This window comes from Oncorhynchus nerka, linkage group LG18 (genome assembly GCF_034236695.1).
Source record: "Oncorhynchus nerka isolate Pitt River linkage group LG18, Oner_Uvic_2.0, whole genome shotgun sequence".
In the NCBI taxonomy this organism is placed as follows: domain Eukaryota; kingdom Metazoa; phylum Chordata; class Actinopteri; order Salmoniformes; family Salmonidae; genus Oncorhynchus; species Oncorhynchus nerka.
In genome coordinates, this window is record NC_088413.1 from 33,264,028 (window position 1) to 33,291,983 (window position 27,956).

Sequence of the window (27,956 nt, forward strand, 5' to 3'; positions counted from 1 at the left end):
TCCACTGTGTAGTGCTAGGGCAAAAAAAAACAGCCTACATTGGGTAACGCTGATGTTGACTAACCTCACCAGGAAAAACATGCGGTTTGTGTATTTTTTTTATATCGCCGCAAGGTGGCGCAGTGGAGCAGGGTTTGAAGATTTGACAGCTGTAAAGTACCACTGACAGCTGGGCGTGCATGCGTAAGTGGAAACTCGTTGCTGTGTGTGTGTGTTTTTCTTTGGTGGGGGTGGGGGGGGGGGTCCATTTATATAGACCGTTGGAAGGCGAGAGGAGGGGTTTAAAGCCATGCAGATGTAATGAAGTTGTGACGAGGAACTAACCGAATGGAAAGTGAAGTTTCACAAGACCCACAGTAACTGACTGTAACGTGTTATAGCAACACATGAACAGTTTAAGTCCCGCTTTTTTCCCCACTAAAGACGGGAAATAAACCATTTACCATAGATATCGATTCTTTCAGGGATTATCGTCGGAAGTAAGTAATTTCTGTCATATTTTGGGGTTTTGCATGTTCAGAAATGTTCATCTTTTGTGTCTGTGGTAAGAGGAATTTGACTTTACGCACATGGCACAAGACTTTCTTGAATATTTGTTTTTTTTCCCCTCATTCTATTTCATTCTTTATTTGACAGTCATTTGTTTTCCTATTAATGTACATGCCTTTTGTGTAGACAGAGTGACAAGGATGATTTTATATCAGTTTAAACAATGCTAAAGTTATGTTGACACTAGTATGTTTGACGCTAATTATATCACAAATTTGTTCTTGACACGTTTCAGGTGTCGTTTAACCATAAGAGTAGTATAATGGAGGGTGACCAGTACATTGTTTATAGTCAACTTTGTATAATTGGAAATCGGTCCAGTTTTGAACGCGGCAACTGGCATTCCTTGCGCTGTCCACGTAAAAGGTGGCACCACCGGTGTCACCTGGACGCAGCTGTTAGTGCGCACACAGGGGAGCAAGAGGAGAGGTCAAGTGACTGGCCGCACTAGGGGCAACAGCTGAGAGTGAGTGACAGAGGGAGAGAGTCGAAAGAGAGGTGGGGCGGTTTTACCACCCCTGGTTTTAAGAAGAGATCTGTGACCATCCATTTGGACTCCATATTACTAGTAGTAGTAAACCAACCTATAACCATGCCAACAGCACCAATCAACCAGGGCCACAGACTTGGTTGTGATGCAAACCTATGACGTCATCTCTCTCTCGACACACTTCAGTTAGTTGGTGTTGGTGGACTGATCTGTTCATGACATGGCCAGTGAATGGTGTTGCCAGTGTTAACATATTGTGTATTTACTCTGCCTTCGCTGGTGTCTACAGCAGGAATTGGAAATCCAGCAACTCTTGGAGGAACAGTGGATGGTGATAGAAGTGCTTCTTTACTATTACGTTTACCAATAAAGAAGATTTTATCAACTTCCACTGTTCCTCTAAAAGATTTGCTGGATTTCTTATTAATGATGCTTTCCAACTTTCTTTTGAATCAAATGAAATGTTATCGGTCACATGCACATATTTTGGCAGATGTTAGTGCGGGTGCAGTGAAATGCTTGTGTTCCTAGCTCCCACGGCGCAGTAGTATCTAACAGTTCACAAAACACACCGATCTAGAAGTAAAATAATGAAATATATAAATATTAGGACAAGCAATGTCGGAGTCCGGTATAAATATATATATAAATATATATATATATGATGGGATGTATAGACATTATGGACAGTATGTGGAGAGAATATTTAGTATATATGTGGAAGACGTAGGATAGAATAGTATTCATACAGCAATGGTTGAATGGGATGGCATTGACTGGAATACAGTATGTAAACATTAAGGTGACCAGTGTTCCATTATTAAATATACCAGTGATTCCATGTCTTATGTACAACGGTCAGCAGCCTCTAAGATGCAGGGGTTGAGTAATCGGGTGGTAGCCGGCTAGTGACAGTGACTTAAGTTCACGGCAGGGTACTGGGTGAAGGACAAAAAAACACTCCAAAGTTGCTTAGGAGCAGAGCTGCTATGTCTGTCGGCGCCATCTTCCTGCTGAAGGGAAAGAGAATTCATTGACAGACCATTTCCCCTTTTTCCCATTTTGTTCCACTGGCACACTAAACAAAACAATGACTTATGACCAGTGCCTGAATTGGGCCAGTACACACCAGTAATATGTACAGGCTCCTCTATAAACAGTACCAGCACCCATTTCAGTCCACATTAAGCACTGTTGAAACTATGACTATCAAGCCACATCTCCCTGTTTTTTTTTGCTTCGTCATTTAACAGACACTCTTATCCAGAGCAACTAGGGTTAAGTTCCTCGCTCAGGGGCACATCAACAGATTTTTCACCTAGTTGGCTCTGGGATTCAAACCAGCAACCTTTCAGTTACTGGCCCAATGCTCTAAACCGCTAGGCTACCTGCCGTCTCCGTCTGAGTGACGGAGACGGCAGGTGATCGTTGGTGATCGTCGTCATAGCGATCATACCACGACCAGGCAGACAGTCAGTCAGTCATTGTTATCAGGGACTCGTGTGGCAGGTGCTGTCTCTCTGTATGCATCCCAAATAGGCACCCTATTCCCTACAGAGTGAACTATAAAGGGAGTAGGGTGCCATTTGGGGCTCATCCTCTGTCTGTCCCTGTCAAGGTTGAGATACAACTTTATCTGTTCTGCTGGGGGGCATCGGGGTGGAAAGAATCAGAGAGACAAACAGACGAACGAGATGGAGAGCGAGATAGTAAGAAGAGAGAGATCAACCAAAATGGACATGGGAGGGGGATTCTTCAAAGGGGGTCTTCCTCAGACCCGGCGCCACGCTATACCGCAATAAATAGAGTTCAAACGCAGAGGCCATTGATTGAGTGCTTTTAAAGTAGCCGATCTCCGCTGCGCTGTATCAGAACAATGGACAGCGCCCTACACACTAAAGCAAGGCCCATCTTGGTGATGAATGTAGGCTACAAGATAGATAGTGTAATGCACCTATTACAAACAGCCTATATGAATGCAGCCGTACACACAGCTGTCTTGCCAACATAATGCTAACTAAATGCTGAAAGTAGTCGCCTAGTTATTCATGCGTGCAAACTAAAATACTGCATAGCAAGCAGTTTGGCTTAGAATCCCGGCGAATGCGAACGAATGAATGCGAACAGATCAAAACAACTGTACCAAGTAGACCTAGTAAACAAAATAGCAGATCGACAAAGGCAAGATCGATATTTAGGCTGGTTACGTTAAACAGTAAACAAACACAGTAATCAAAGAGGTGAATGGAGATCCAAATAGCCAGAACACATCCTACTACAGTGAGATGCAGCCACGCACAGCTGTCTTGCCACACAAATAAACCAGTAAGGCCCACTTCAAAAATGGAAAACCATTCCGCTCATGAGTACAGCAACACGTTGTGATATGGCACAATACACTTCTGTGGGTCATATTCGACCCACGTAATCAATTAAGCAATGCCAGGCCGACAATAAACACGTTTCCAATACGTACAGTTCCATTTACAACCACGAAAACCAGTATGAACCGGTTGCTATTAAAATAACGTTTTTGGACTGAAAACCTTACAGCTATGGTAGGATTCTAGGCTAACATGGCCGCCTCCTCTTGTTCAAAGACCTTCAGGAACACTCGGAGGTGGAGAAGGCTATGGAGACATTCTCCTTGCGCCACTTGTCGATACAGCGCAGCGGAGATACAGATTTTTCACGAAGCTGTCACTCAATAATTTGAACGTTTTTTTGCCATTTTTATATTAGGGACGTACAACTAAAACTGAGGGGACACAAGTTTCAGCTGAGGGAGGAGCAGAGAGGTCAGGGGTTAGAGGTCAAAGTCTCACACTTTCCCATGTTGGGCTACCGAGTGGCGCAGCGGTCTAAGGCACTTCATCTCAGTGCTAGAGGCGTCACCTGGTTTGAATCCAGGCTGCATTACAACCGGCCATGATTGGGAGTCCCATAGGGCAGCGCACAATTGGACCAGCGTCGTCCAGGTTTGGCCGGTGTAGGCCGTCATTGTAAATAATATTTTTTTCTGACTTGCCTAGTTAAATAAAAGGTTAAATTACATGTTTGTTTGTTTTTTTCTGTTTTGTTTCAGTATGAGCACATTCCCGATACAATATCCTTATGTCATATAGATGTGGTAGTAAGTCATCTTTGCCTGCTCATAGTTGGCTAAAATCACATGATTCACACCCGATGATGTCATCAGTGTCTCCGGATGATGCCATCGGAAAAAAACATATTTTCTTCTATCTTTGTAAGCTTACGATCAGCTGTCCGTCCTGTCTCCTTGTAGCGCTGTCTTAGGCATCACCCAGTATGGACATTGCAATTTATTGCCCTGGCCACATCTGCAGTCCTCATGCCTCCTTGCAGCATGCCTAAGGCACGTTCATGCAGATGAGCAGGGACCCTGGGCATCTTTCTTTTGGTGTTTTTCAGAGTCAGTAGAAAGGCCTCTTTTACTGTCCTAAGTTTTCATAACTGTGACCTTAATTGCCTACCGTCTGTAAGCTGTTAAGTGTCTTAACGACCGTTCCACAGGTGCATTAATGAACATTAATTGTTTATGTTTCATTGAACATGCATGGGAAACAGTGTTTAAACCCTTTACAATGAAGATAGGTGAAGTTATTTGGATTTTTACGAATTATCTTTGAAAGACAGGGTCCTGAAAAAGGGACGTTTCTTTTTTTGCTGAGTTTATACACTAGACAGTGTCAGAGGAAGGCCCCAAAAACGTTCAGAGACTCCAGTCACCCAAGTCATAGAGTTTTTCTCTGCTACCCACACGGCAAGCGGTACCGGAGCGCCAAGTCTAGTACCAAAAGGCTCATTAACAGCTTCTACCCGCAAGCCTGCAAGACTGCTGAACAATTAATCAAATTGCCATCAGACTATTTACATTTACAACCCCCTCTCAATTTGTTTTGTACACTGCTGCTACTCGAATAACCTGTACCCCCCCGCACATTGACTGGTACCCCCTGTATATAGTCTCATTGTTATTTTATTGTGTTACTTTTTATAATTTTTTACTTTAGTTTATTTGGTAAATGTTTTCTTAACTCTTTCTTGAACTACACTGTTGGTAAAGGGCTTGTAAGTAAGCATGTCACGGTGTCCACACTTGTATTCGCGCATGTGCCAAATCAAGCTTGATTTGACGTTAGGGTGGTGCTAGAGATGACCAATTTCATGTTTAAAAAGGGTGAAGTTTCTCTTTAAACACTTCTCCAGTCATGGTAATAACCAGATATTCTGTGCAACATAGATGTGTTCCCATGTAGTGTACAGGTGTAGTTAAGTGGGACTGGGTCTGTGACCACTGCAGCTATTTTTGGCCCCAGCTGGCCGAAGTCCCAGTCTGGATGCAGGCCTGTGCTCAAGAGAGGTAATAGACCCTCAGTCAAACCTGCTTTACCTACACACACAGTCACAGATAGACTGGCATTTATTCACACTTATATCAAACATTTTGTATAACTAAACCAAGAAAGACCACAGCCGGTCATTTCAAATGGGAACAAATGAGTCATAGTGGGCAGAACAAGGAAGGTGGTGGGCAGAGCCAAGCAAGAGCTAGCGAGATCCTATTGGCATGCTCTCACAATCATTTGCATATGTATGTTAGGGACCGCCTACTCTGAAGTGCGTGTGTGCAATAACTCAATTCGCCTTTGCTCTCCTTCTAAACAACATCTTTTTTTGTTGTTTTTTTTGTTGTTTTTGCAAAGGGTAAAGTCTACAAAACTTTAGTCCACTCTGTTCGTAACAGATTCTAGTTTTGGGGAACAGAAAACTGAATTGAGGTCAAATATTCCATTGACGAGAAAATGAGCAGAATGCCGACCAAAATCCATCTCGCTGCATCTTCTCCCACTGCCGGCCACGCCGAGCGGATGCTTCAAGTGTATACATCCGGTGAAATATCTGTCTCGTTGTTCTATCTGTGCTTATATGTACTCACACATACATCTAACATCCATTTGTTTTATGCATACAGAGGTCATGCCTATTGGCCACAGGTAAACATATACATTTTTGTGAGTTATACTCCGGAGTTATACTCTTCTCATTGGAATTTACATTTTTACAAGGCACATTGCACATGGCTAAACTCTCCCTAACTAGGTCAGGCTGTGTGTGTATGTGTGTGCCAATAGGCACATGCAAATAACAGCGTGTATGTTTGTGTCAGTCCCTGCTCTCTGATACCTGATAGGTCCACGGCATGAGGTCAGACACACAGCGGTAAGGTCAATGTGACATGGTGAGGTTGGACCCAGGTGCAGGGAAGAGACCAGACGAGGAGTCAGTGGTTAAGGATAGGCATAAATGCTTTACTGATAAACAGTAGCCGCAGGATCACAGTACACTGGGGAAAATCCCCCCACTAAGTCTCGAAAACTCACCCAGGAAACAAACACCCCCTGTAAAACAATTAAAGCTGCAAAGGAAACCAGAACCCCCCCCCCTTTAATAGGGAAATCATAATGAGTAATAGGACACAACTGAGTGTCATTAATGTCTTTAATCGCCAGTTTTGTACAACGCAACTCAGACCAGAGCATACTGGACCTAATTTTCTCTCCATATCCCTGGATTTCTACCGCAAGCTCTGGACATTTATACCTGGATCTTGCAGCTAGCTAGCTGCTATCCGAGTGACTATTGGCTTACGTCGGTCCTGGAGCAAACATAAATTATTACGGAGCTAGCCAGCTGAAGAGTTCCATCAGCCACTCCTGGGCTACAATCACCTATCCGGACCCTTCACGACTGGACTACCGATATTATCTGCCCGCTAATCTACCGACGGAAACGCACGAGGTGGCTAAAAACAGACCTCCATCCTCTGCCAGCTTGCTACCCATGGCCCTGCTAGCTGTCTGAATTGCCATGACCCCAACCAACCTCACTACTCACTGGACCCTTATGATCACTCGACTAAGCATGCCTCTCCTTAATGTCAATATGCCTTGTCCACTGCTGTTCTGGTTAGTGTTTATTGTCTTATTTCACTGTAGAGCCTCTAGCCCTGCTCATTATACCTTATCCAACCCTTCAGTTCCACCACCCACACATGCGATGACATCACCTGGTTTCAATGATGTTTCTAGAGACAATATCTCTCTCATCATCACTCAATGCCTAGGTTTACCTCCACTGTATTCACATCCTACCATACCTTTGTCTGTACATTATACCTTGAAGCTATTTTATCGCCCCCAGAAACCTCCTTTTACTCTCTGTTCCGGGCGTCCTAGATGACCAATTCTCATATCTTTTAGCCATACCCTTATCCTACTCCTCCTCTGTTCCTCTGGTGATGTAGAAGTGAATCCAGGCCCTGCAGTACCTAGCTCCACTCCTATTCCCCAGGCACTCTCTTTTGATGACCTCTGTAACCGTAATAGCCATGGTTTCATGCATGTTAACATTAGAAGCCTCCTCCCTAAGTTTGTTTTATTCACTGCTTTAGCACACTCTGCCAACCCGGATGTCCTAGCCGTGTCTGAATCCTGGCTTAGGAAGACCACCAAAAAACTCTGAAATCCCCATCCCTAACTACGACATTTTCAGATAAGATAGAACGGCCAAAGGGGGCAGTGTTGCAATCTACTGCAGAGATAACCTGCAGAGTTCTGTTCTACTATCCAAGTCTGTACCCAAACCATTTGAACTTCTACTTTTAAAAATCCAACTATCTAAAAACAATTATCTCACCGTTTCCGCCTGCTATAGACCACCCTGTGCCCCTAGCTGTGCTCCGGACACCATATGTGAACTGATTGCCCCCCATCTATCTTCAGAGCTCGTGCTGCTAGGTGACCTAAACTGGAACATGCTTAACACCCCAGCAATCCTACAATCTAAGCTTGATGCCCTCAATCTCACACAAATTATCAATGAACCTACCAGGTACCACCCCAAAGCCGTAAACACGGGCACCCTCATAGATATCATCCTAACCAACTTGCCCTCTAAATACACCTTTGCTGTTTTCAACCAAGATCTCAGCGATCACTGCCTCATTGCCTGCATCCGTAATGGGTCAGCGGTCAAGCGACCTCCACTCATCACTGTCAAACGCTCTCTGAAACACTTCAGCGAGCAGGCCTTTCTAATCGACCTGGCCCGGGTATCCTGGAAGGATATTGACCTCATCCCATCAGTAGAGGATGCCTGGTTATTTTTTTTAAATGCCTTCCTCACCATCTTAAATAAGCATGCCCCATTCAAGAAATTTAGAACCAGGAACAGATATAGCCCTTGGTTCTCTCCAGACCTGACTGCCCTTAACCAACACAAAAACATCCTTTGGCGTTCTGCATTAGCATCGAACAGCCCCCGTGATATGCAACTTTTCAGGTAAGTTAGAAACCAATATACACAGGCAGTTAAAAAGCCCAGGCTTGCTTTTTCAAGCAGAAATTTGCTTCCCGCAACACAAACTCAAAAAAGTTCTGGGACGCAGTAAAGTCCATGGAGAATAAGAACACCTCCTCTCAGCTGCCAACTGCACTGAGGATAGGAAACTCTGTCACCACCGATAAATCCACTATAATTTTGAATTTCAATAAACATTTTTCTATGGCTGGCCATGCTTTCCACCTGGCTACCCCTACAGTCAACAGCACTGTAGCCCCGACAGCAACTCGCCCAAGCCTTCCGTATTTCTCCTTCTCCCAAATCCAGTCAGTTGATGTTCTGAAAGAGCTGCAAAATCTGGACCCCTACAAATCAGCCGGACTAGACAACCTGGACCCTTTCTTTCTAAAATTATCTGCCGAAATTGTTGCAACCCCTATTACTAGCCTGTTCAACCTCTCTTTCGTGTCGTCTGAGATTCCCAAAGATTGGAAAGCAGCTGCGGTCATCCCCCTCTTCAAAGCGGGAACACTCTTGACCCAAACTGCTACAGACCTATATCTATCCTACCCTGCCTTTCTAAGGTCTTCGAAAGCCAAGTCAACAAACAGATTACCGACCATTTCGAATCCCACCCCACCTTCCCCGCTATGCAATCTGGTTTCAGAGCTGGTCATGGGTGCACCTCAGCCACGCTCAAGGTCCTAAACAATATCTTAACCGCCATCGATAAGAAACAATACGGTGCAGCCAAGGCTTTCGACTCTGTCAATCACCACATCCTCATCGGCAGACTCGATAGCCTTGGTTTCTCAAATGATTGCCTCGCCTGGTTCACCAACTACTTCTCTGATAGAGTTCAGTGTGTCAAATCGGAGGGCTTGTTGTCTGGGCCTCTGGCAGTTTCTTTGGGGGTGCCACAGGGTTCAATTCTTGGGCCGACTCTCTTCTCTGTCTACATAAATGATGCCGCTCTTGCTGCTGGTGAGTCTCTGATCCACCTCTACGCAGACGGCACCATTCTGTATACTTCTGGCCCTTCTTTGGACACTGTGTTAACAACCCTGCAGGAGGCGTCTCAGCACTTGGTGGACATGCAGTATGTGTTCTGGAAGGGTTTTGGCGAAGATCAAGATGTCATCGAGGTAAAACAAAGACGAACTGATTCAATATATCCCTAAGAGTGTCATTGATCAATGCTTGAAAGACTGCCGGTAAATTCAATAATCCGAAGGGCATGACTAAATACCCATAGTGACCACTAGAGGTGTTAAAGGCAGTTTTCCACTCATCTCTTTCCCTGATTCTCATCAGATTGTAAGCGTTGCGGAGGTCCAGTTTGGTGAAGAATTGGGCCCCTTTTGCCAACTCCAAGGAGGCGGACATCAGAGGTAGGGGGTAACGATTCTTGATCGTAATCCGGTTCAGCCCGCTGTAATCAATGCAAGGACGCAGGCCTCCATCCTTCTTACCCACGAAGAAGAAGTCTGCACCAGCTGGATGTAGAAGGGCAAATGAAACCTGCCTCCAGCGACTCCCGGAGGGATGGGACATTTCACGCAGGGGATTTGTATTTTGTAAAAGTCTTGATCAATGAAATTCTCTGTGGCCCCGGAGTCCACGAAGGCTTGAATCTGGTGCTGATGGTTGTCCCAGTGGAGGGTTGCGGGTAGTGACAGACAGTGACTGGGTAGCTGGGAGGTATCTGCACAGCTCGTCAGGGTCTCCCCTTGTCCCGGCGAGCATTGGCATTTCCCGTCAGCTATGGGCATGTAGCTTGGAGATGGCTGAGACCTCCGCAGTAGAGGCAGCAGCCTTCGAGAATGTGCCTGTCACGCTCCTGTGGGCTCAGATGTGTGCGTCCCAGCTGCATGGGCTCGTCAATGCCGAGTTCGGCGGGCTTGGGGTTCTCAGGAAACCGGGATACTGGGGTGGTGTCATAAAGGCGTTGTCTCACGAGTTCTCGGAGGCGGTTGTCGATCCTGATTGCCAGCGTTATCGGTACTTGAGGTCCTCCCCCAGATCCTAAGTGGCCAGTTCATCTTTGATGGAGTTAGACAAACTCTGGTGGAAAGCGGTGACCAAGGCCTCCGTATTCCACCCACTCATGGTCTGACCCCTTGGCGGATGTTGGACAGTCAGCTGGCCGCTTCTCGTCCGCCAACTGGGTAGTCGAAGGCTAATATGGAGTTCCAGGATGGTGGCTGCTGTTCCCACACTGCCGTTGCCTACGCCGGGATCTTGCCCGAGAGTAGAGAGATGATGTAGGCGATCATGGCCCGATCGGTGTGGAACGAGGAGGACTGTAGCTCGAACACCAGGGAACAATGAGTGAGGAACCCCTGGCATTCTCCCAGGTGGCCGACATACCGCTCGGGGGCTGGGATCTTGGGTTCCAGGTGCAGGTTCCCTGGAGGAACTACGTCGACGCCTGTAGGACTGGGTGATGAGACTTGAGCATTGGCTCCTCCTGGGTTGAGGTTGGACTGTTGTTGGAGGGAGTTGGTAAGTGGCCAGAGGCTCCTTGGTGGGTTACAACATTCTTGATCTGGGTGACAGTCAATTCAGGGGTCACTACTCTACTCACCACTCAGGTCTTTTCTCATCTTTGTCTCTCCTTTATTCTCCTCTTCACCAATCCCTTATTCCTCTCCCTCTTCAGGGCAGTTAGTTATTTCCACTAAACTAAAACTCCCTACTACATTGCACAGTTCGGGCTTGATCTGATTTATCTTTAGGGGAACTGGCAACTGTGCGCACTGAGCTCCCAAAAAATAAAATAACTAAATGGAATTCAAATAATTGAAACCAACAATAATGATAAATAACTAACAATTTGGTTATTCGCTCAGCACTACATTACAGACAGATCTGTGTGTTTTTTTCTAACTTTTGCTAAAGTGTTTCCACAATTCATTATGCAACTCACAAAATAATTCAATTTCTCTTGGATCCGTTACATCGGTCAGTCGAAGTCTTCATTCCACCAGTCTGTCATGTTAAGGGAGGGGGGAGCATATATTCTATATGTTTTATAGAAAGTCAACACATTCGGGGATTATAGCGGAATTGACAGAGAAACCAATCAGCACCGCTTCCTTCCAGAAACCAGAATGATGTGGTCGCCGTGATGGTGGTGATGACGAGTCAGTCGTGTGGTTAACCTCAATCTCTCAGTGGTAGGATCCCACAGAGGGTTTATATTGCCGTCCTCGTCCGTTTTGTTGCTCTCTGAGCTCAGATGAAAGTGAGGAGGAAAGCAGCTGCACACTTAAAAAAGAAAAACATCCTTTCTTGCTTTGATATGTATTTTTAGTTTTTGTCGACCTTTGACGTTTGTTGATGCAACCTTGAAGTTCCACACGGAGAGTGTGTGCAGTACTTCAGTCTTTAAGAAAGGATTGTTAAACGTTAAACTCTCTCTCCCCTGTCTTCCCCTTCCTCTTGTCTTTCTCTTTCTACCACCTCTCTCTCTCTCTCTCTCTCTCTCTCTCTCTCCCCCCAGAGCAGCGATGGCTCCTTCTCTGGCCCAGGCCTACCGTAGGCGCTGGTGGATGGCGGTGACTGCGGTCATAGAGAACCTGCTGTTCTCTGCTGTGCTGCTGGGCTGGGGATCGCTACTCATCATGCTCAAGAACGAGGGCTTCTACTCACACCTCTGCATAGGTACGTCCCCGTCCATGGGTAACACTCACACAGGGATGCCGTATACTTCAGGGTTGGGGTAATTTCCATACTAAGGGATACCGTATACTTCAGGGTTGGGGTCATTTCCATACTAAGGGATGCCGTATACTTCAGGGTTGGGGTCATTTCCATACTAAGGGATGCCGTATATTTCAGGGTTGGGGTCATTTCCATACTAAGGGATGCCGTATACTTCAGGGTTGGGGTCATTTCCATACTAAGGGATGCCGTATACTTCAGGGTTGGGGTCATTTCCATACTAAGGGATGCCGTATACTTCAGGGGTTGGGGTCATTTCCATACTAAGGGATGCCGTATACTTCAGGGTTGGGGTCATTTCCATACTAAGGGATGCCGTATACTTCAGGGTTGGGGTCATTTCCATACTAAGGGATGCCGTATACTTCAGGGTTCAATTCTATTTAAATTCCAGTCAATTCAGAAAATAGACCAAATGCCAATTCAAAATGTTTCTCATTGAAAAGCACAGAAGAGAACTTCAGAGTACTTCCTGAACTGTGTGGAATTGAAATGGAATTGACCCCAGGTATACATAAACCTATGCATAGATACTGTGGGGTGAATCCTAACGACCACTGATATCAACGCATGACTAAGTGAAAATTCAACTCCAGTGGAACTTGGGATTCGCCCCTGTATACGTCCATAGAGATATATATGTCTATAGCACATGTGGTTTCCTGTGTCTTGTATAGTTCTCAACTCCCCTCTCTCTCGGCCCCTTCCTTACCCTTCTCCTGCTCCCCCCTCTCTTTCTTCACCTCTCTCCACCCCCCCCACCCCCAGACAACGAGACAGTGTTCAGTAACATCAGTTCGTGGGACAGTGGTATCTGGCATAGCTGCGTGGACCAGGAAGAGATGTTGAATCTGGGCTTTACCATTGGCTCCTTCCTGCTGAGTGCAGCCACTCTGCCGCTAGGTATCCTGATGGACAAGTACGGGCCCCGCCCGCTCCGCCTCCTCGGCAGGTAAAAGATGGGACACAGCATCATCGTCATTGCCGTCATCGTTATAGTAATATTAAATCATCAGCGATTAACACTGTGATTGTCATTGTCACCATTATAACTTTTTTAACAATCGTCATGACCATAGTCATTATCTTCACAACCATCGTCATCATCATTGTCTTCCATGAGTCAGCGTCATCATCAACTCTCTCTCTCTTGCAGTGCGTGTTTTGCTTTCTCTTGTGCCATGATAGCTGGAGCTGCCTATAACCCCGAAGGTAAGGATCCTAAGCCGCTGTAAGTCACTGTAAATGAACACGAAATGTACAGAAACATCACATTGAACACATCTGCTTATTACATTACGCTGCACACATAGATCTCACTTAACGGTCTCCTCCTTCCTCCTCCCTTTCCTCCTCCAGTACTCTCGGCCCTCATTTTCATCGCAGTCTCCTTCAACGGCTTCGGAGGAATCTGCCTCACCTTCACCTCCCTCACGGTAAGACGCGCGCACACACACACACGCACACACACACACACACACACACACACACACACACACACACACACAAACATACACACCATCCTTCTCTACATGGACACAACAAGGACATATCCAAAGTTCCCAGAACACAACAGTGGCTGGTGGGAGGAGCTATAGGAGGACGGGCTCATTGTAATGGCTGGAATGGAATTAATGGAACGGTATGAAACATATGGAAACCACATTTGTCTCCATTACATTCATTCCATTCCAGCCATTATAATGAGCCCCTCCTCCTACAGCTCCTCCCACCACTCATGACCAAAACCTGCCGTCACCTGAAAAGTTTCTTAGCGCGTGCTGTGGCCCATAGAGACTAAAGGACTGCACTCTATGCTGCACCCCGTTTTAAGCCATCTCTGAACTGTACACAAAATAACTGCACTATACTGCATTTGCACTCTCTTCATGTTTCTGCATGTAGATACATTCATACTGATACTGTAAATGTGTACATCCACTGTATATCAGCAGAATACCCACTGCATATCAACCGTATACCCACTGTATAACAACAATATACCCACTGTATAACAACAATATACCCACTGTATAACAACAATATACCCACTGTATATCAACAATATACACACTGTATATCAACAACATACACACTGTATATCAACAACATACACACTGTATGTCAACAATATACCCACTGTATAACAACAATATACCCACTGTATATCAACAACATACACACTGTATATCAACAATATACCCACTGTATGTCAACAATATACCCACTGTATGTCAACAATATACCCACTGTATGTCAACAATATACCCACTGTATATCAACAACATACACACTGTATATCAACAATATACCCACTGTATGTCAACAATATACCCACTGTATGTCAACAATATACCCACTGTATAACAACAATATACCCACTGTATAACAACAATATACCCACTGTATATCAACAACATACACACTGTATATCAACAATATACCCACTGTATGTCAACAATATACCCACTGTATGTCAACAATATACCCACTGTATGTCAACAATATACCCACTGTATATCAACAACATACACACTGTATATCAACAATATACCCACTGTATGTCAACAATATACCCACTGTATGTCAACAACATACCCACTGTATAACAACAATATACCCACTGTATGTCAACAATATACCCACTGTATGTCAACAATATACCCACTGTATATCAACAACATACACACTGTATATCAACAATATACCCACTGTATGTCAACAATATACCCACTGTATGTCAACAATATACCCACTGTATGTCAACAACATACACACTGTATATCAACAATATACCCACTGTATGTCTACAATATACCCAGTGTATATCAACAACATACCCACTGTATATCAACAATATACCCACTATATATTAACCGTATACCCACTGTATATCAACAATATACCCACTGTATATCAACAATATACCCACTGTATGTCTACAATATACCCAGTGTATATCAACCGTATACCCACTGTATAACAACAATATACCCACTGTATAACAACAATATACCCACTGTATAACAACAATATACCCACTGTATATCAACAACATACACACTGTATATCAACAATATACCCACTGTATGTCAACAATATACCCACTGTATGTCAACAATATACCCACTGTATGTCAACAATATACCCACTGTATATCAACAATATACTCACTGTATATCAACAATATACCCACTGTATGTCTACAATATACCCAGTGTATATCAACAACATACCCACTGTATATCAACAATATACCCACTATATATTAACCGTATACCCACTGTATATCAACAATATACCCACTGTATATCAACAATATACCCACTGTATGTCTACAATATACCCAGTGTATATCAACAACATACCCACTGTATATCAACAATATACCCACTATATATCAACCGTATACCCACTGTATATCAACAATATACCCACTGTATATCAACAATATCCTCACTGTATATCAACAATATACCCACTGTATGTCAACAATATACCCACTATATATCAACCGTATGTATACCCACTGTATATCAACAATATACCCACTATATATCAACCGTATGTATACCCACTGTATATCAACAATATACCCACTGTATATCAACAATATACCCACTATATATCAACCGTATACCCACTGTATATCAACAATATACCCACTGCATATCAACCGTATACCCACTCTGTACTTTGCGCCGTTCATCTTCCCTCGATCCTGACTAGTCTCCCAGTCCCTGACACTGAAATACATCCCCACAGCATGATGCTGCCAACACCATGCTTCACCGTAGGGATGGTGCCAAGTTTCCTCCAGACATGACACTTGGCATTCAGGCCAAATAGTTCAATCTTGGTTTCATAAGACCAGAGAATCTTGTTTCTCACAGTCTGAGAGTCCTTTAGGTGCCTTTTAGCAAACTCCAAGCGACTATCATGTGCCTTTTCCTGAAGAGTGGCTTCTGTCTGGCCACTCTACCATAAAGGCCTGATTGGTGGGGTGCTGCAGAGATGGTTGTCCTTCTGGAAGGTTCTCCCATCTCCACAGAGGAACTCTGGAGCTCTGTCAGAGTGACCATTGGGTTCTTGGCCCTTCTCCCCCGATTGCTCAGTTTGGCTGTGCTGCCAGCTCTAGGAAGAGTCTTGGTGGTTCCAAACTTTTTCCACTTAAGAATGATGGAGGTGACTGTGCTCTTGGAGACCTTCAATGCTGCAGAAAGGTTTTTGAACCCTTTCCCAGATCTGTGCCTCGACACAATCCTGTATCGGAGCTCTATCAAATCAAATCAAATTTTATTTGTCACATACACATGGTTAGCAGATGTTAATGCGAGTGTAGCAAAATGCTTGTGCTTCTAGTTCCGACAATGCAGTAATAACCAACAAGTAATCTAACTAACAATTCCTAAACTACTGTCTTATACACAGTGTAAGGGGATAAAGAATATGTACATAAGGATATATGAATGAGTGATGGTACAGAGCAGCATAGGCAAGATACAGTAGATGGTATCGAGTACAGTATATACATATGAGATGAGTATGTAAACAAAGTGGCATAGTTAAAGTGGCTAGTGATACGTGTATTACATAAGGATGCAGTCGATGATATAGAGTACAGTATATACGTATGCATATGAGATGAATAATGTAGGGTAAGTAACATTATATAAGGTAGCATTGTTTAAAGTGGCTAGTGATATATTTACATAATTTCCCATCAATTCCCATTATTAAAGTGGCTGGAGTTGGGTCAGTGTCAATGACAGTGTGTTGGCAGCAGCCACTCAATGTTAGTGGTGGCTGTTTAACAGTCTGATGGCCTTGAGATAGAAGCTGTTTTTCAGTCTCTCGGTCCCAGCTTTGATGCACCTGTACTGACCTCGCCTTCTGGATGATAGCGGGGTGAACAGGCAGTGGCTCGGGTGGTTGATGTCCTTGATGATCTTTATGGCCTTCCTGTAACATCGGGTGGTGTAGGTGTCCTGGAAGGCAGGTAGTTTGCCCCCGGTGATGCGTTGTGCAGACCTCACTACACTCTGGAGAGCCTTACGGTTGAGGGCGGAGCAGTTGCCGTACCAGGCGGTGATACAGCCCGCCAGGATGCTCTCGATTGTGCATCTGTAGAAGTTTGTGAGTGCTTTTGGTGACAAGCCAAATTTCTTCAGCCTCCTGAGGTTGATAAGGCGCTGCTGCGCCTTCTTCACGATGCTGTCTGTGTGAGTGGACCAATTCAGTTTGTCTGTGATGTGTATGCCGAGAAACTTAAAACTTGCTACCCTCTCCACTACTGTTCCATCGATGTGGATAGGGGGGTGTTCCCTCTGCTGTTTCCTGAAGTCCACAATCATCTCCTTAGTTTTGTTGACGTTGAGTGTGAGGTTATTTCCCTGACACCACACTCCGAGGGCCCTCACCTCCTCCCTGTAGGCCGTCTCGTCGTTGTTGGTAATCAAGCCTACCACTGTTGTGTCGTCCGCAAACTTGATGATTGAGTTGGAGGCGTGCGTGGCCACGCAGTCGTGGGTGAACAGGGAGTACAGGAGAGGGCTCAGAACGCACCATTGTGGGGCCCCAGTGTTGAGGCTCAGCGGGGAGGAGATGTTGTTGCCTACCCTCACCACCTGGGGGCGGCCCGTCAGGAAGTCCAGTACCCAGTTGCACAGGGCGGGGTCGAGACCCAGGGTCTCGAGCTTGATGACGAGCTTGGAGGGTACTATGGTGTTGAATGCCGAGCTGTAGTCGATGAACAGCATTCTCACATAGGTATTCCTCTTGTCCAGATGGGTTAGGGCAGTGTGCAGTGTGGTTGAGATTGCATCGTCTGTGGACCTATTTGGGCGGTAAGCAAATTGGAGTGGGTCTAGGGTGTCAGGTAGGGTGGAGGTGATATGGTCCTTGACTAGTCTCTCAAAGCACTTCATGATGACGGAAGTGAGTGCTACGGGGCGGTAGTCGTTTAGCTCAGTTACCTTAGCTTTCTTGGGAACAGGAACAATGGTGGCCTTCTTGAAGCATGTGGGAACAGCAGACTGGTATAGGGATTGATTGAATATGTCCGTAAACACACCGGCCAGCTGGTCTGTGCATGCTCTGAGGGCGCGGCTGGGGATGCCGTCTGGGCCTGCAGCCTTGCGAGGGTTAACACGTTTAAATGTCATACTCACCTCGGCTGCAGTGAAGGAGAGACCGCATGTTTTCGTTGCAGGCCGTGTCAGTGGCACTGTATTGTCCTCAAAGCGGGCAAAAAAGTTATTTAGTCTGCCTGGGAGCAAGACATCCTGGTCCGTGCCTGGGCTGGATTTCTTCCTGTAGTCCGTGATTGACTGTAGACCCTGCCACATGCCTCTTGTGTCTGAGCCGTTGAATTGAGATTCTACTTTGTCTCTGTACTGACGCTTAGCTTGTTTGATAGCCTTGCGGAGGGAATAGCTGCACTGTTTGTATTCGGTCATGTTACCAGACACCTTGCCCTGATTAAAAGCAGTGGTTCGCGCTTTCAGTTTCACGCGAATGCTGCCATCAATCCACGGTTTCTGGTTAGGGAATGTTTTAATCGTTGCTACATCTTCAACGCACGTTCTAATGAACTCGCACACCGAATCAGCGTATTCGTCAATGTTGTTATCTGACGCAATACGAAACATATCCCAGTCCATGTGATGGAAGCAGTCTTGGAGTGTGGAGTCAGCTTGGTCGGACCAGCGTTGGACAGACCTCAGCGTGGGAGCATCTTGTTTTAGTTTCTGTCTGTAGGCAGGGATCAACAAAATGGAGTCGTGGTCAGCTTTTCCGAAAGGGGGGCGGGGCAGGGCCTTATATGCGTCGCGGAAGTTAGAGTAACAATGATCCAAGGTTTTTCCACCCCTGGTTGCGCAATCGATATGCTGATAAAATTTAGAGAGTCTTGTTTTCAGATTAGCCTTGTTAAAATCCCCAGCTACAATGAATGCAGCCTCCGGATAAATGGTTTCCAGTTTGCAAAGAGTTAAATAAAGTTTGTTCAGAGCCATCGATGTGTCTGCTTGGGGGGGATATATACGGCTGTGATTATAATCGAAGAGAATTCTCTTGGTAGATAATGCGGTCTACATTTGATTGTGAGGAATTCTAAATCAGGTGAACAGAAGGATTTGAGTTCCTGTATGTTTCTTTCATCACACCATGTCTCTACAGACAATCCCTACGACCTCATGGCTTGGTTTTTGCTCTGTCATCCACGATCAACTGTGGGACATGATTTAGAGAGTTGTGTGCCTTTCCAAATAATTTCCAATCAATTGATTGGTCCACAGGTGGACAACAATCAAGTTGTAGAAACATCTCAAGGATGATAAATGGACAGGATGTATAAATGGACAGGATGTATATACTGTACTCTAGATCATCGACTGCATTCTTATGTCACTAGCCACTTTAACTATGCCACTTTGTTTACTTTGTCTACATACTCATCTCATATGTATATACTGTACTCGATACCATCTACTGTATGCTGCTCTGTACCATCACTCATTCATATATCCTTATGTACATATTCCTTATCCCCTTACACTGTGTATAAGACAGTAGTTTTGGAATTGTTAGTTAGATTACTTGTTGGTTATCACTGCATTGTCGGAACTAGAAGCACAAGCATTTCGCTACACTCGCATTAACATCTGCTAACCATGTGTATGTGACAAATAAAATTTGATTTGATTTGATTTGATTTGACCTGAGCTCAATTTCGAGTCTCATAGCAAAAGGTCTGAATACTTATGTAAATAAGGTATTTCTGTTTCTTATTTTTAATATATTTAAACACCTGTTTTCTGTTCATCATTATGGGGTATTGTGTGCAGATTGATAAACAAAAAAAGTAATTTAATCCATTTTAGAATAAGGCTGTAACGTGGCAAAATGTGGAAAAAGTCAAGGGGTCTGAATACTTTCTGAATGCACTGTGTGAGGCATACTGTAGCTATTACTATTATACGCTATATTACTGTATATTTTTGTCTGTTGGTGTTCAGAGTCTCTACGGCACATGCTGTTTTGCTCCTGGCTCTAAATTCTAGCACACGGCCGTCGGCCAATCAGTTCACTGGGCTGTCGACACGCTCGTCCCTGCCCCCTTCCCAAAACACACAAGGACACCCATCTCTCTCTCTCTCTCTCTCATTCAATTGACTTTATTGACATGGCAAGTTTATTATTACTTACATTGTCAAAGTATAAATATCGAAAAAATAATTAAAAATATATATATTTATATATAATATATATATAGTTATATGTAAATAAATGGTGGGATCAACAGCAATAATAATGGTAGTAGTGGACATGGGATTACCATTAACAACAACTACAACAACAATATCAATGAGAACAGCAATACATTAAAGCAATGGTAGTAGACCAGTGTCAACATGACTGAGAAGACACATGACGTGGTATGAAAGACAAAACAAAACAAGATGGGTAATATTATCGACATTACTTTGCACTTTTCACTGGCTGTCCCTCAGGTTGTGGCAGGAGGACACATATTTGGTTGCCAAAACTGCACATTTTGGCTTTTCACCTAATAAATATTTTATATTTTCTTCATCTTTTATAGTTTCAAATTCTTTGTATTGAATTACAATTTTGGGAAAGAAATATTCTCTTAGGTCTGAGTATTTGTCACAGTGTAATAGGAAATGCAGCTCTTCCCTGGAGCAGAGTGAGCACAGCCTGTCCTCTCTGGGCAGCCAGGTTTATCTGTGACGACCGGTCTCTATAGCCAGACTGTGCTCACTGAGTCTGTACCTAGTGTTTTCCTCAGTTTTCTATCAGTCACAGTGGTCAGATAGTCTGCCACCATGTACTGTCTGTTTAGAGCCAAATAGCATTGAAGTTTACTTAGATTTTTTTGTGGTGTCTTTCCAATAGATTATATATTTTTATTTTTGTTTTGTGATGATTTGGTTGGGCCAGATTTTCTGAGTGCTGTCCTGAGACTCTATGGGGTTGGTTTGGGTTGGTGAACTGAGCCTCAGAACCAGCTGGCTGAGGAGACTCTTCTCTTGTTTCATCTCTTGACATTGTAGAGCTGTGTGATGGAATGTTTTGGTGTCACTTGTTTTTAGATGGTTGTAAAATTTGATGGCTCTTTTTTCTATTCGAATGAGGAGGGGGTATTGGCCCAATTCTGCTCTAAATGCGTTATTGGGAGTTTTTCTTTGCACTTGCAATACAGTCTTGCAAAACTCTGCATGCCGTATTTTGATTGGATTTTTGTCCCATTTGGTAAATTCATTATTAGAGATTGGACCCCATACTTCACTGCCATATAGAGCAATTGGTTCTATAACTGATTGAACCATTTTGAGCCAGATTCTAATTGGAATTTCGATTTTGATGTTCCTTTTAATGGCATAGAATGCTCTTCTTGCTTTGTCTCTCAGCTCATTCACAGCCATGTGAAAGTTACCTATGTTGCTGATATTTAGTCCTAGATATATGTAGTTTTTGGTGTGTTCTAATAGAACTGTATCCAAATAGAATTGACATTTGTCATCCTTATTTCTGGACCTTTTTTGGAATATCATTATATATATATTTTTTTTTAGGTTAAAGGTCAGAGCCCAGGTCTGACAGATCCCGTGAAGACGATCTAGGTGCTGCTGTAACCCCTCGTTAGTGGGAGACAGCAGCACCAGGTCATCTGCGTACAGCAGACACTTGATTTCAGTGTTGTGTAGGGTGATACCAGGTGCTTCTGATACTTCTAATGTTTTTGCCAATTCATTAATGTAGATGTTAAATAGTGTTGGACTTATTGGGCAGCCCTGTTTCACTCCCCGTCCCTGAGAGAAGTCTGTTTGCTTGTCGCCAATTTTAACCGCACATTTGTTTTTAGTGTACATTGATTTAATAAAATCATATGTTTTCCCTCCAATACCACTTTCTATTAGTTTATAAAAAAGACCTTCGTACCAAATTGAATCAAATGCTTTCTTGAAATCTACAAAACGCGAGTAGATTTTGCCTTTGTTTTGGTTTACTTGTTTATCAATTAGAGTGTGGAGGGTGTAAATGTGGTCTGTCGTACGAAAAAAAATTTGAAATCCAATCTGGCTTCTGCTCAGGACGTTGTGTTCGTCAAGGAAATGATGTAGTCTGCTATTTATAATACTGCAGAAAATTTCCCCCAAGATGCTGTTAACGCAAATTCCTCTGTAATTATTTGGGTCAAATTTGTCTCCATTTTTATAGATTAGTGTGATCAATCCCTGGTTTCAAATATCGGGGAAAATACCTGCAGTGAGGATAATGTTGAAGAGTTTGAGTATAGCCAATTTGAATTTGTGGTCTGTATATTTGATAATTTCATTTAAAATACCATCAGCACCACAGGCCTTTATGGGTTGGAGAGTGCATAGTTTTTCCAATAATTCTTCTTCTGTAATTGGGGTATCCACAGGATTCTGATAGTCTTTGACTGCTGATTCAAGGATTTGTAATTTTTCTTGTATATCTTTTTGTTCTGGGCTCTTTGTTATATTGCTGTAGAGGTTTGCAAAGTGATTTCTCCACATATCCCCATGTTGGAGAGCCAGTTCCTCATGATGAGGTTTGTAAAGTGATTTCTCCACATATCCCCATGTTGGAGAGCCAATTCCTCCTGATGAGGTTTGTAAAGTGATTTCTCCACATATCCCCATGTTGGAGAGCCAATTCCTCCTGATGAGGTTTGTAAAGTGATTTCTCCACATATCCCCATGTTGGAGAGCCAATTCCTCCTGATGAGGTTTGTTTAATTCATTCAAATTCTCCCAGAAATGGTTTGATTCTATGGATTCCTCAATTCCATCCAGCTGATTTCTAATGTGCTGTTCCTTTTTTGTTCTTAGGGTGTTTGTATTGCTTCAGTGTTTCCCCATATTGAAGGTGTATGTTTGTTCTTAAGGTGTGTTTGTATTGCTTCAGTGTTTCCCCATATTGAAGGTGTATGTTTGTTCTTAAGGTGTGTTTGTATTTATTGAAGGTGTATGTTTGTTCTCAGGGTGTGTTTGTATTGCTTCAGTGTTTCACCATATTGAAGGTGTATATTTGTTTGCTTCAGTGTTTCCCCATATTGAATATGTTTGTTCTCAGGGTGTGTTTGTATTGCTTCAGTGTTTCCCATATTGAAGGTGTATATTTGTTCTTAGGGTGTGTTTGTATTGCTTCAGTGTTTCCCCATATTGAAGGTGTATGTTTGTTCTTAGGGTGTGTTTGTGTTGCTTCAGTGTTTCCCATATTGAAGGTGTATGTTTGTTCGTAAGGTGTGTTTGTATTGCTTCAGTGTTTCACCATATTGAAGGTGTATATTTGTTCTCAGGGTGTGTTTGTATTGCTTCAGTGTTTCCCCATATTGAAGGTGTATGTTTGTTCTCAGGGTGTGTTTGTATTGCTTCAGTGTTTCCCCATATTGAAGGTGTATGTTTGTTCTTAGGGTGTGTTTGTGTTGCTTCAGTGTTTCCCATATTGAAGGTGTATGTTTGTTCTCAGGGTGTGTTTGTATTGCTTCAGTGTTTCCCATATTGAAGGTGTATGTTTGTTCTTAGGGTGTGTTTGTGTTGCTTCAGTGTTTCCCATATTGAAGGTGTATGTTTGTTCGTAAGGTGTGTTTGTATTGCTTCAGTGTTTCCCATATTGAAGGTGTATGTTTGTTCGTAAGGTGTGTTTGTATTGCTTCAGTGTTTCACCATATTGAAGGTGTATATTTGTTCTCAGGGTGTGTTTGTATTGCTTCAGTGTTTCCCCATATTGAAGGTGTATGTTTGTTCTCAGGGTGTGTTTGTATTGCTTCAGTGTTTCCCCATATTGAAGGTGTATGTTTGTTCTTAGGGTGTGTTTGTATTGCTTCAGTGTTTCCCCATATTGAAGGTGTATGTTTGTTCTTAAGGTGTGTTTGTATTGCTTCAGTGTTTCCCATATTGAAGGTGTATGTTTGTTCTTAGGGTGTGTTTGTATTGCTTCAGTGTTTCCCCATATTGAAGGTGTATGTTTGTTCTTAGGGTGTGTTTGTGTTTTGTTTCCCATATTGAAGGTGTATGTTTGTTCGTAAGGTGTGTTTGTATTGCTTCAGTGTTTCACCATATTGAAGGTGTATATTTGTTCTCAGGGTGTGTTTGTATTGCTTCAGTGTTTCCCCATATTGAAGGTGTATGTTTGTTCTTAGGGTGTGTTTGTATTGCTTCAGTGTTTCCCCATATTGAAGGTGTATGTTTGTTCTTAGGGTGTGTTTGTATTGCTTCAGTGTTTCCCCATATTGAAGGTGTATGTTTGTTCTTAAGGTGTGTTTGTATTGCTTCAGTGTTTCCCCATATTGAAGGTGTATGTTTGTTCTTAAGGTGTGTTTGTATTGCTTCAGTGTTTCCCCATATTGAAGGTGTATGTTTGTTCTTAAGGTGTGTTTGTATTGTTTCAGTGTTTCCCCATATTGAAGGTGTATGTTTGTTCTTAGGGTGTGTTTGTATTGCTTCAGTGTTTCTCCATATTGAAGGTGTATATTTGTTCTCAGGGTGTGTTTGTATTGCTTCAGTGTTTCCCCATATTGAAGGTGTATGTTTGTTCTTAAGGTGTGTTTGTATTGCTTCAGTGTTTCCCCATATTGAAGGTGTATGTTTGTTCTTAAGGTGTGTTTGTATTGCTTCAGTGTTTCCCCATATTGAAGGTGTATGTTTGTTCTTAAGGTGTGTTTGTATTGCTTCAGTGTTTCCCCATATTGAAGGTGTATGTTTGTTCTTAAGGTGTGTTTGTATTGCTTCAGTGTTTCCCCATATTGAAGGTGTATGTTTGTTCTTAAGGTGTGTTTGTATTGCTTCAGTGTTTCCCCATATTGAAGGTGTATGTTTGTTCTTAAGGTGTGTTTGTATTGTTTCAGTGTTTCCCCATATTGAAGGTGTATGTTTGTTCTTAGGGTGTGTTTGTATTGCTTCAGTGTTTCTCCATATTGAAGGTGTATATTTGTTCTCAGGGTGTGTTTGTATTGCTTCAGTGTTTCCCATATTGAAGGTGTATGTTTGTTCTTAAGGTGTGTTTGTATTGCTTCAGTGTTTCCCCATATTGAAGGTGTATGTTTGTTCTTAAGGTGTGTTTGTATTGTTTCAGTGTTTCCCCATATTGAAGGTGTATGTTTGTTCTTAGGGTGTGTTTGTATTGCTTCAGTGTTTCTCCATATTGAAGGTGTATGTTTGTTCTCAGGGTGTGTTTGTATTGCTTCAGTGTTTCTCCATATTGAAGGTGTATATTTGTTCTCAGGGTGTGTTTGTATTGCTTCAGTGTTTCCCCATATTGAAGGTGTATGTTTGTTCTTAAGGTGTGTTTGTATTGCTTCAGTGTTTCCCCATTTTGAAGGTGTATGTTTGTTCTTAAGGTGTGTTTGTATTGTTTCAGTGTTTCCCCATATTGAAGGTGTATGTTTGTTCTTAGGGTGTGTTTGTATTGCTTCAGTGTTTCTCCATATTGAAGGTGTATATTTTTGTTGTCTGGTTCTCTGTGTTTTTGATTAGATATATTTCTCAATTACTTTCTTAGATTTTTGCAATCATTATCAAACCATTTTTCATTATCTGTTATTTCTGGTTTGCTCTTATGCTTCTTTAGATTAGCCGAGGAGGCTAATCTGTCAAATATAAAGTTTATGTTCCAAACAGCCAAATTTACACCTTCATCGCTGTAGGAGAATGCTAAGGCTAAAAAGTTGTCCAGGAGAGATTGTATTTTTTGGCTACTAATTGCTATTTGGTAGATGTCTGTACTGTTTGCTCTCCATCTATAGGCCTGTTTTGTACCATGTCATTTATTGGGCCGTGATGCTTCATGGTTGGGTTCTGCTCTTCTCAGATACACTGTGATTTTACTGTGGTCTGAGAGAGGTGTTAGTGGGCTGACTGTGGAGGCTCTGAGAGACTCTGGGTTTAGGTCGGTGAGGAAGTAGTCTACAGTGCTGCTGCTAAGGGATGAGCTGTAGGTGTTCCTACCAAAAGAGTCCCCTCTCAGCCTAACATTGACTATGTACAGACCCAGTGTTCGACAGAGCTGTAGGTGTACCTACCAAAAGAGTCCCCTCTCAGCCTACCATTGACTATGTACAGACCCAGTGTTCCACAGAGCTGTAGGTGTACCTACCAAAAGAGTCCCCTCTCAGCCTACCATTGACTATGTACAGACCCAGTGTTCCACAGAGCTGTAGGTGTACCTACCAAAAGAGTCCCCTCTCAGCCTACCATTGACTATGTACAGACCCAGTGTTCCACAGAGCTGTAGGTGTACCTACCAAAAGAGTCCCCTCTCAGCCTACCATTGACTATGTACAGACCCAGTGTTCCACAGAGCTGTAGGTGTACCTACCAAAAGAGTCCCCTCTCAGCCTACCATTGACTATGTACAGACCCAGTGTTCCACAGAGCTGTAGGTGTACCTACCAAAAGAGTCCCCTCTCAGCCCCTCTCAGCCTAACATTGACTATGTACAGACCCAGTGTTCGACAGAGCTGTAGGTGTACCTACCAAAAGAGTCCCCTCTCAGCCTACCATTGACTATGTACAGACCCAGTGTTCCACAGAGCTGTAGGTGTACCTACCAAAAGAGTCCCCTCTCAGCCTACCATTGACTATGTACAGACCCAGTGTTCCACAGAGCTGTAGGTGTACCTACCAAAAGAGTCCCCTCTCAGCCTACCATTGACTATGTACAGACCCAGTGTTCCACAGAGCTGTAGGTGTACCTACCAAAAGAGTCCCCTCTCAGCCTACCATTGACTATGTACAGACCCAGTGTTCCACAGAGCTGTAGGTGTACCTACCAAAAGAGTCCCCTCTCAGCCTACCATTGACTATGTACAGACCCAGTGTTCCACAGAGCTGTAGGTGTACCTACCAAAAGAGTCCCCTCTCAGCCTACCATTGACTATGTACAGACCCAGTGTTCCACAGAGCTGTAGGTGTACCTACCAAAAGAGTCCCCTCTCAGCCTACCATTGACTATGTACAGACCCAGTGTTCCACAGAGCTGTAGGTGTACCTACCAAAAGAGTCCCCTCTCAGCCTACCATTGACTATGTACAGACCCAGTGTTCAGAGCTGTAGGTGTACCTACCAAAAGAGTCCCCTCTCAGCCTACCATTGACTATGTACAGACCCAGTGTTCCACAGAGCTGTAGGTGTACCTACCAAAAGAGTCCCCTCTCAGCCTACTATTGACTATGTACAGACCCAGTGTTCCACAGAGCTGTAGGTGTACCTACCAAAAGAGTCCCCTCTCAGCCCCTCTCAGCCTACCATTGACTATGTACAGACCCAGTGTTCCACAGAGCTGGAGGTGTACCTACCAAAAGAGTCCCCTCTCAGCCCCTCTCAGCCTACCATTGACTATGTACAGACCCAGTGTTCACAGAGCTTCACGAGCTGGACTCGTGACTTTTTCACTTTGTCATAGTTGTTTCTATGGGGGTCTGTGGGGAGGGAAAGGTTGTTGCTTCCTGGTAGGTGTTTATCCCCATGACTGTTAATAGTGTCTTGTTCTTCTGCTGTTCTAGCATTCAGGTCTCCACAGACCAGTACGTTGCCTTGGGCCTGAAAGTGACTAATTTCCCCCTCTAGAATGGAGAAACTCTCTTCATTGAAGTAGGGTGACTGAGGGGGGAATGTATGTGACACAGAGGAAGACGTTTTTATCTGTCAAGATAGTCTCCTTGTTAAAGATAAAGAATTCTCCTGTTTTGATCAACTCGATTGAATGAATTAGTTCAGATTTATACAATATTAGCATTCCCCCTGAGTCTCTGCCCTGTCTGATTCCTTTTCAT

The 27,956-nt window shown here is 43.5% G+C and overlaps 1 protein-coding gene across 1 annotated transcript in view; it reads left to right on the top strand.

Moving 5' to 3' along the window:
* Nucleotides 1-296: 296 nt before the first annotated feature.
* LOC115145782 (large neutral amino acids transporter small subunit 3-like) overlaps nucleotides 297-27,956 on the top strand; it is a 46,896-nt gene continuing 19,236 nt past the window's right edge. Inside the window, 5 exon segments of the mRNA XM_065004047.1 lie at nucleotides 297-479; nucleotides 11,910-12,070; nucleotides 12,899-13,082; nucleotides 13,287-13,342; nucleotides 13,490-13,566. Coding sequence (XP_064860119.1) covers nucleotides 11,917-12,070; nucleotides 12,899-13,082; nucleotides 13,287-13,342; nucleotides 13,490-13,566 — 471 coding nt within the window. The 5' untranslated portion in view covers nucleotides 297-479; nucleotides 11,910-11,916.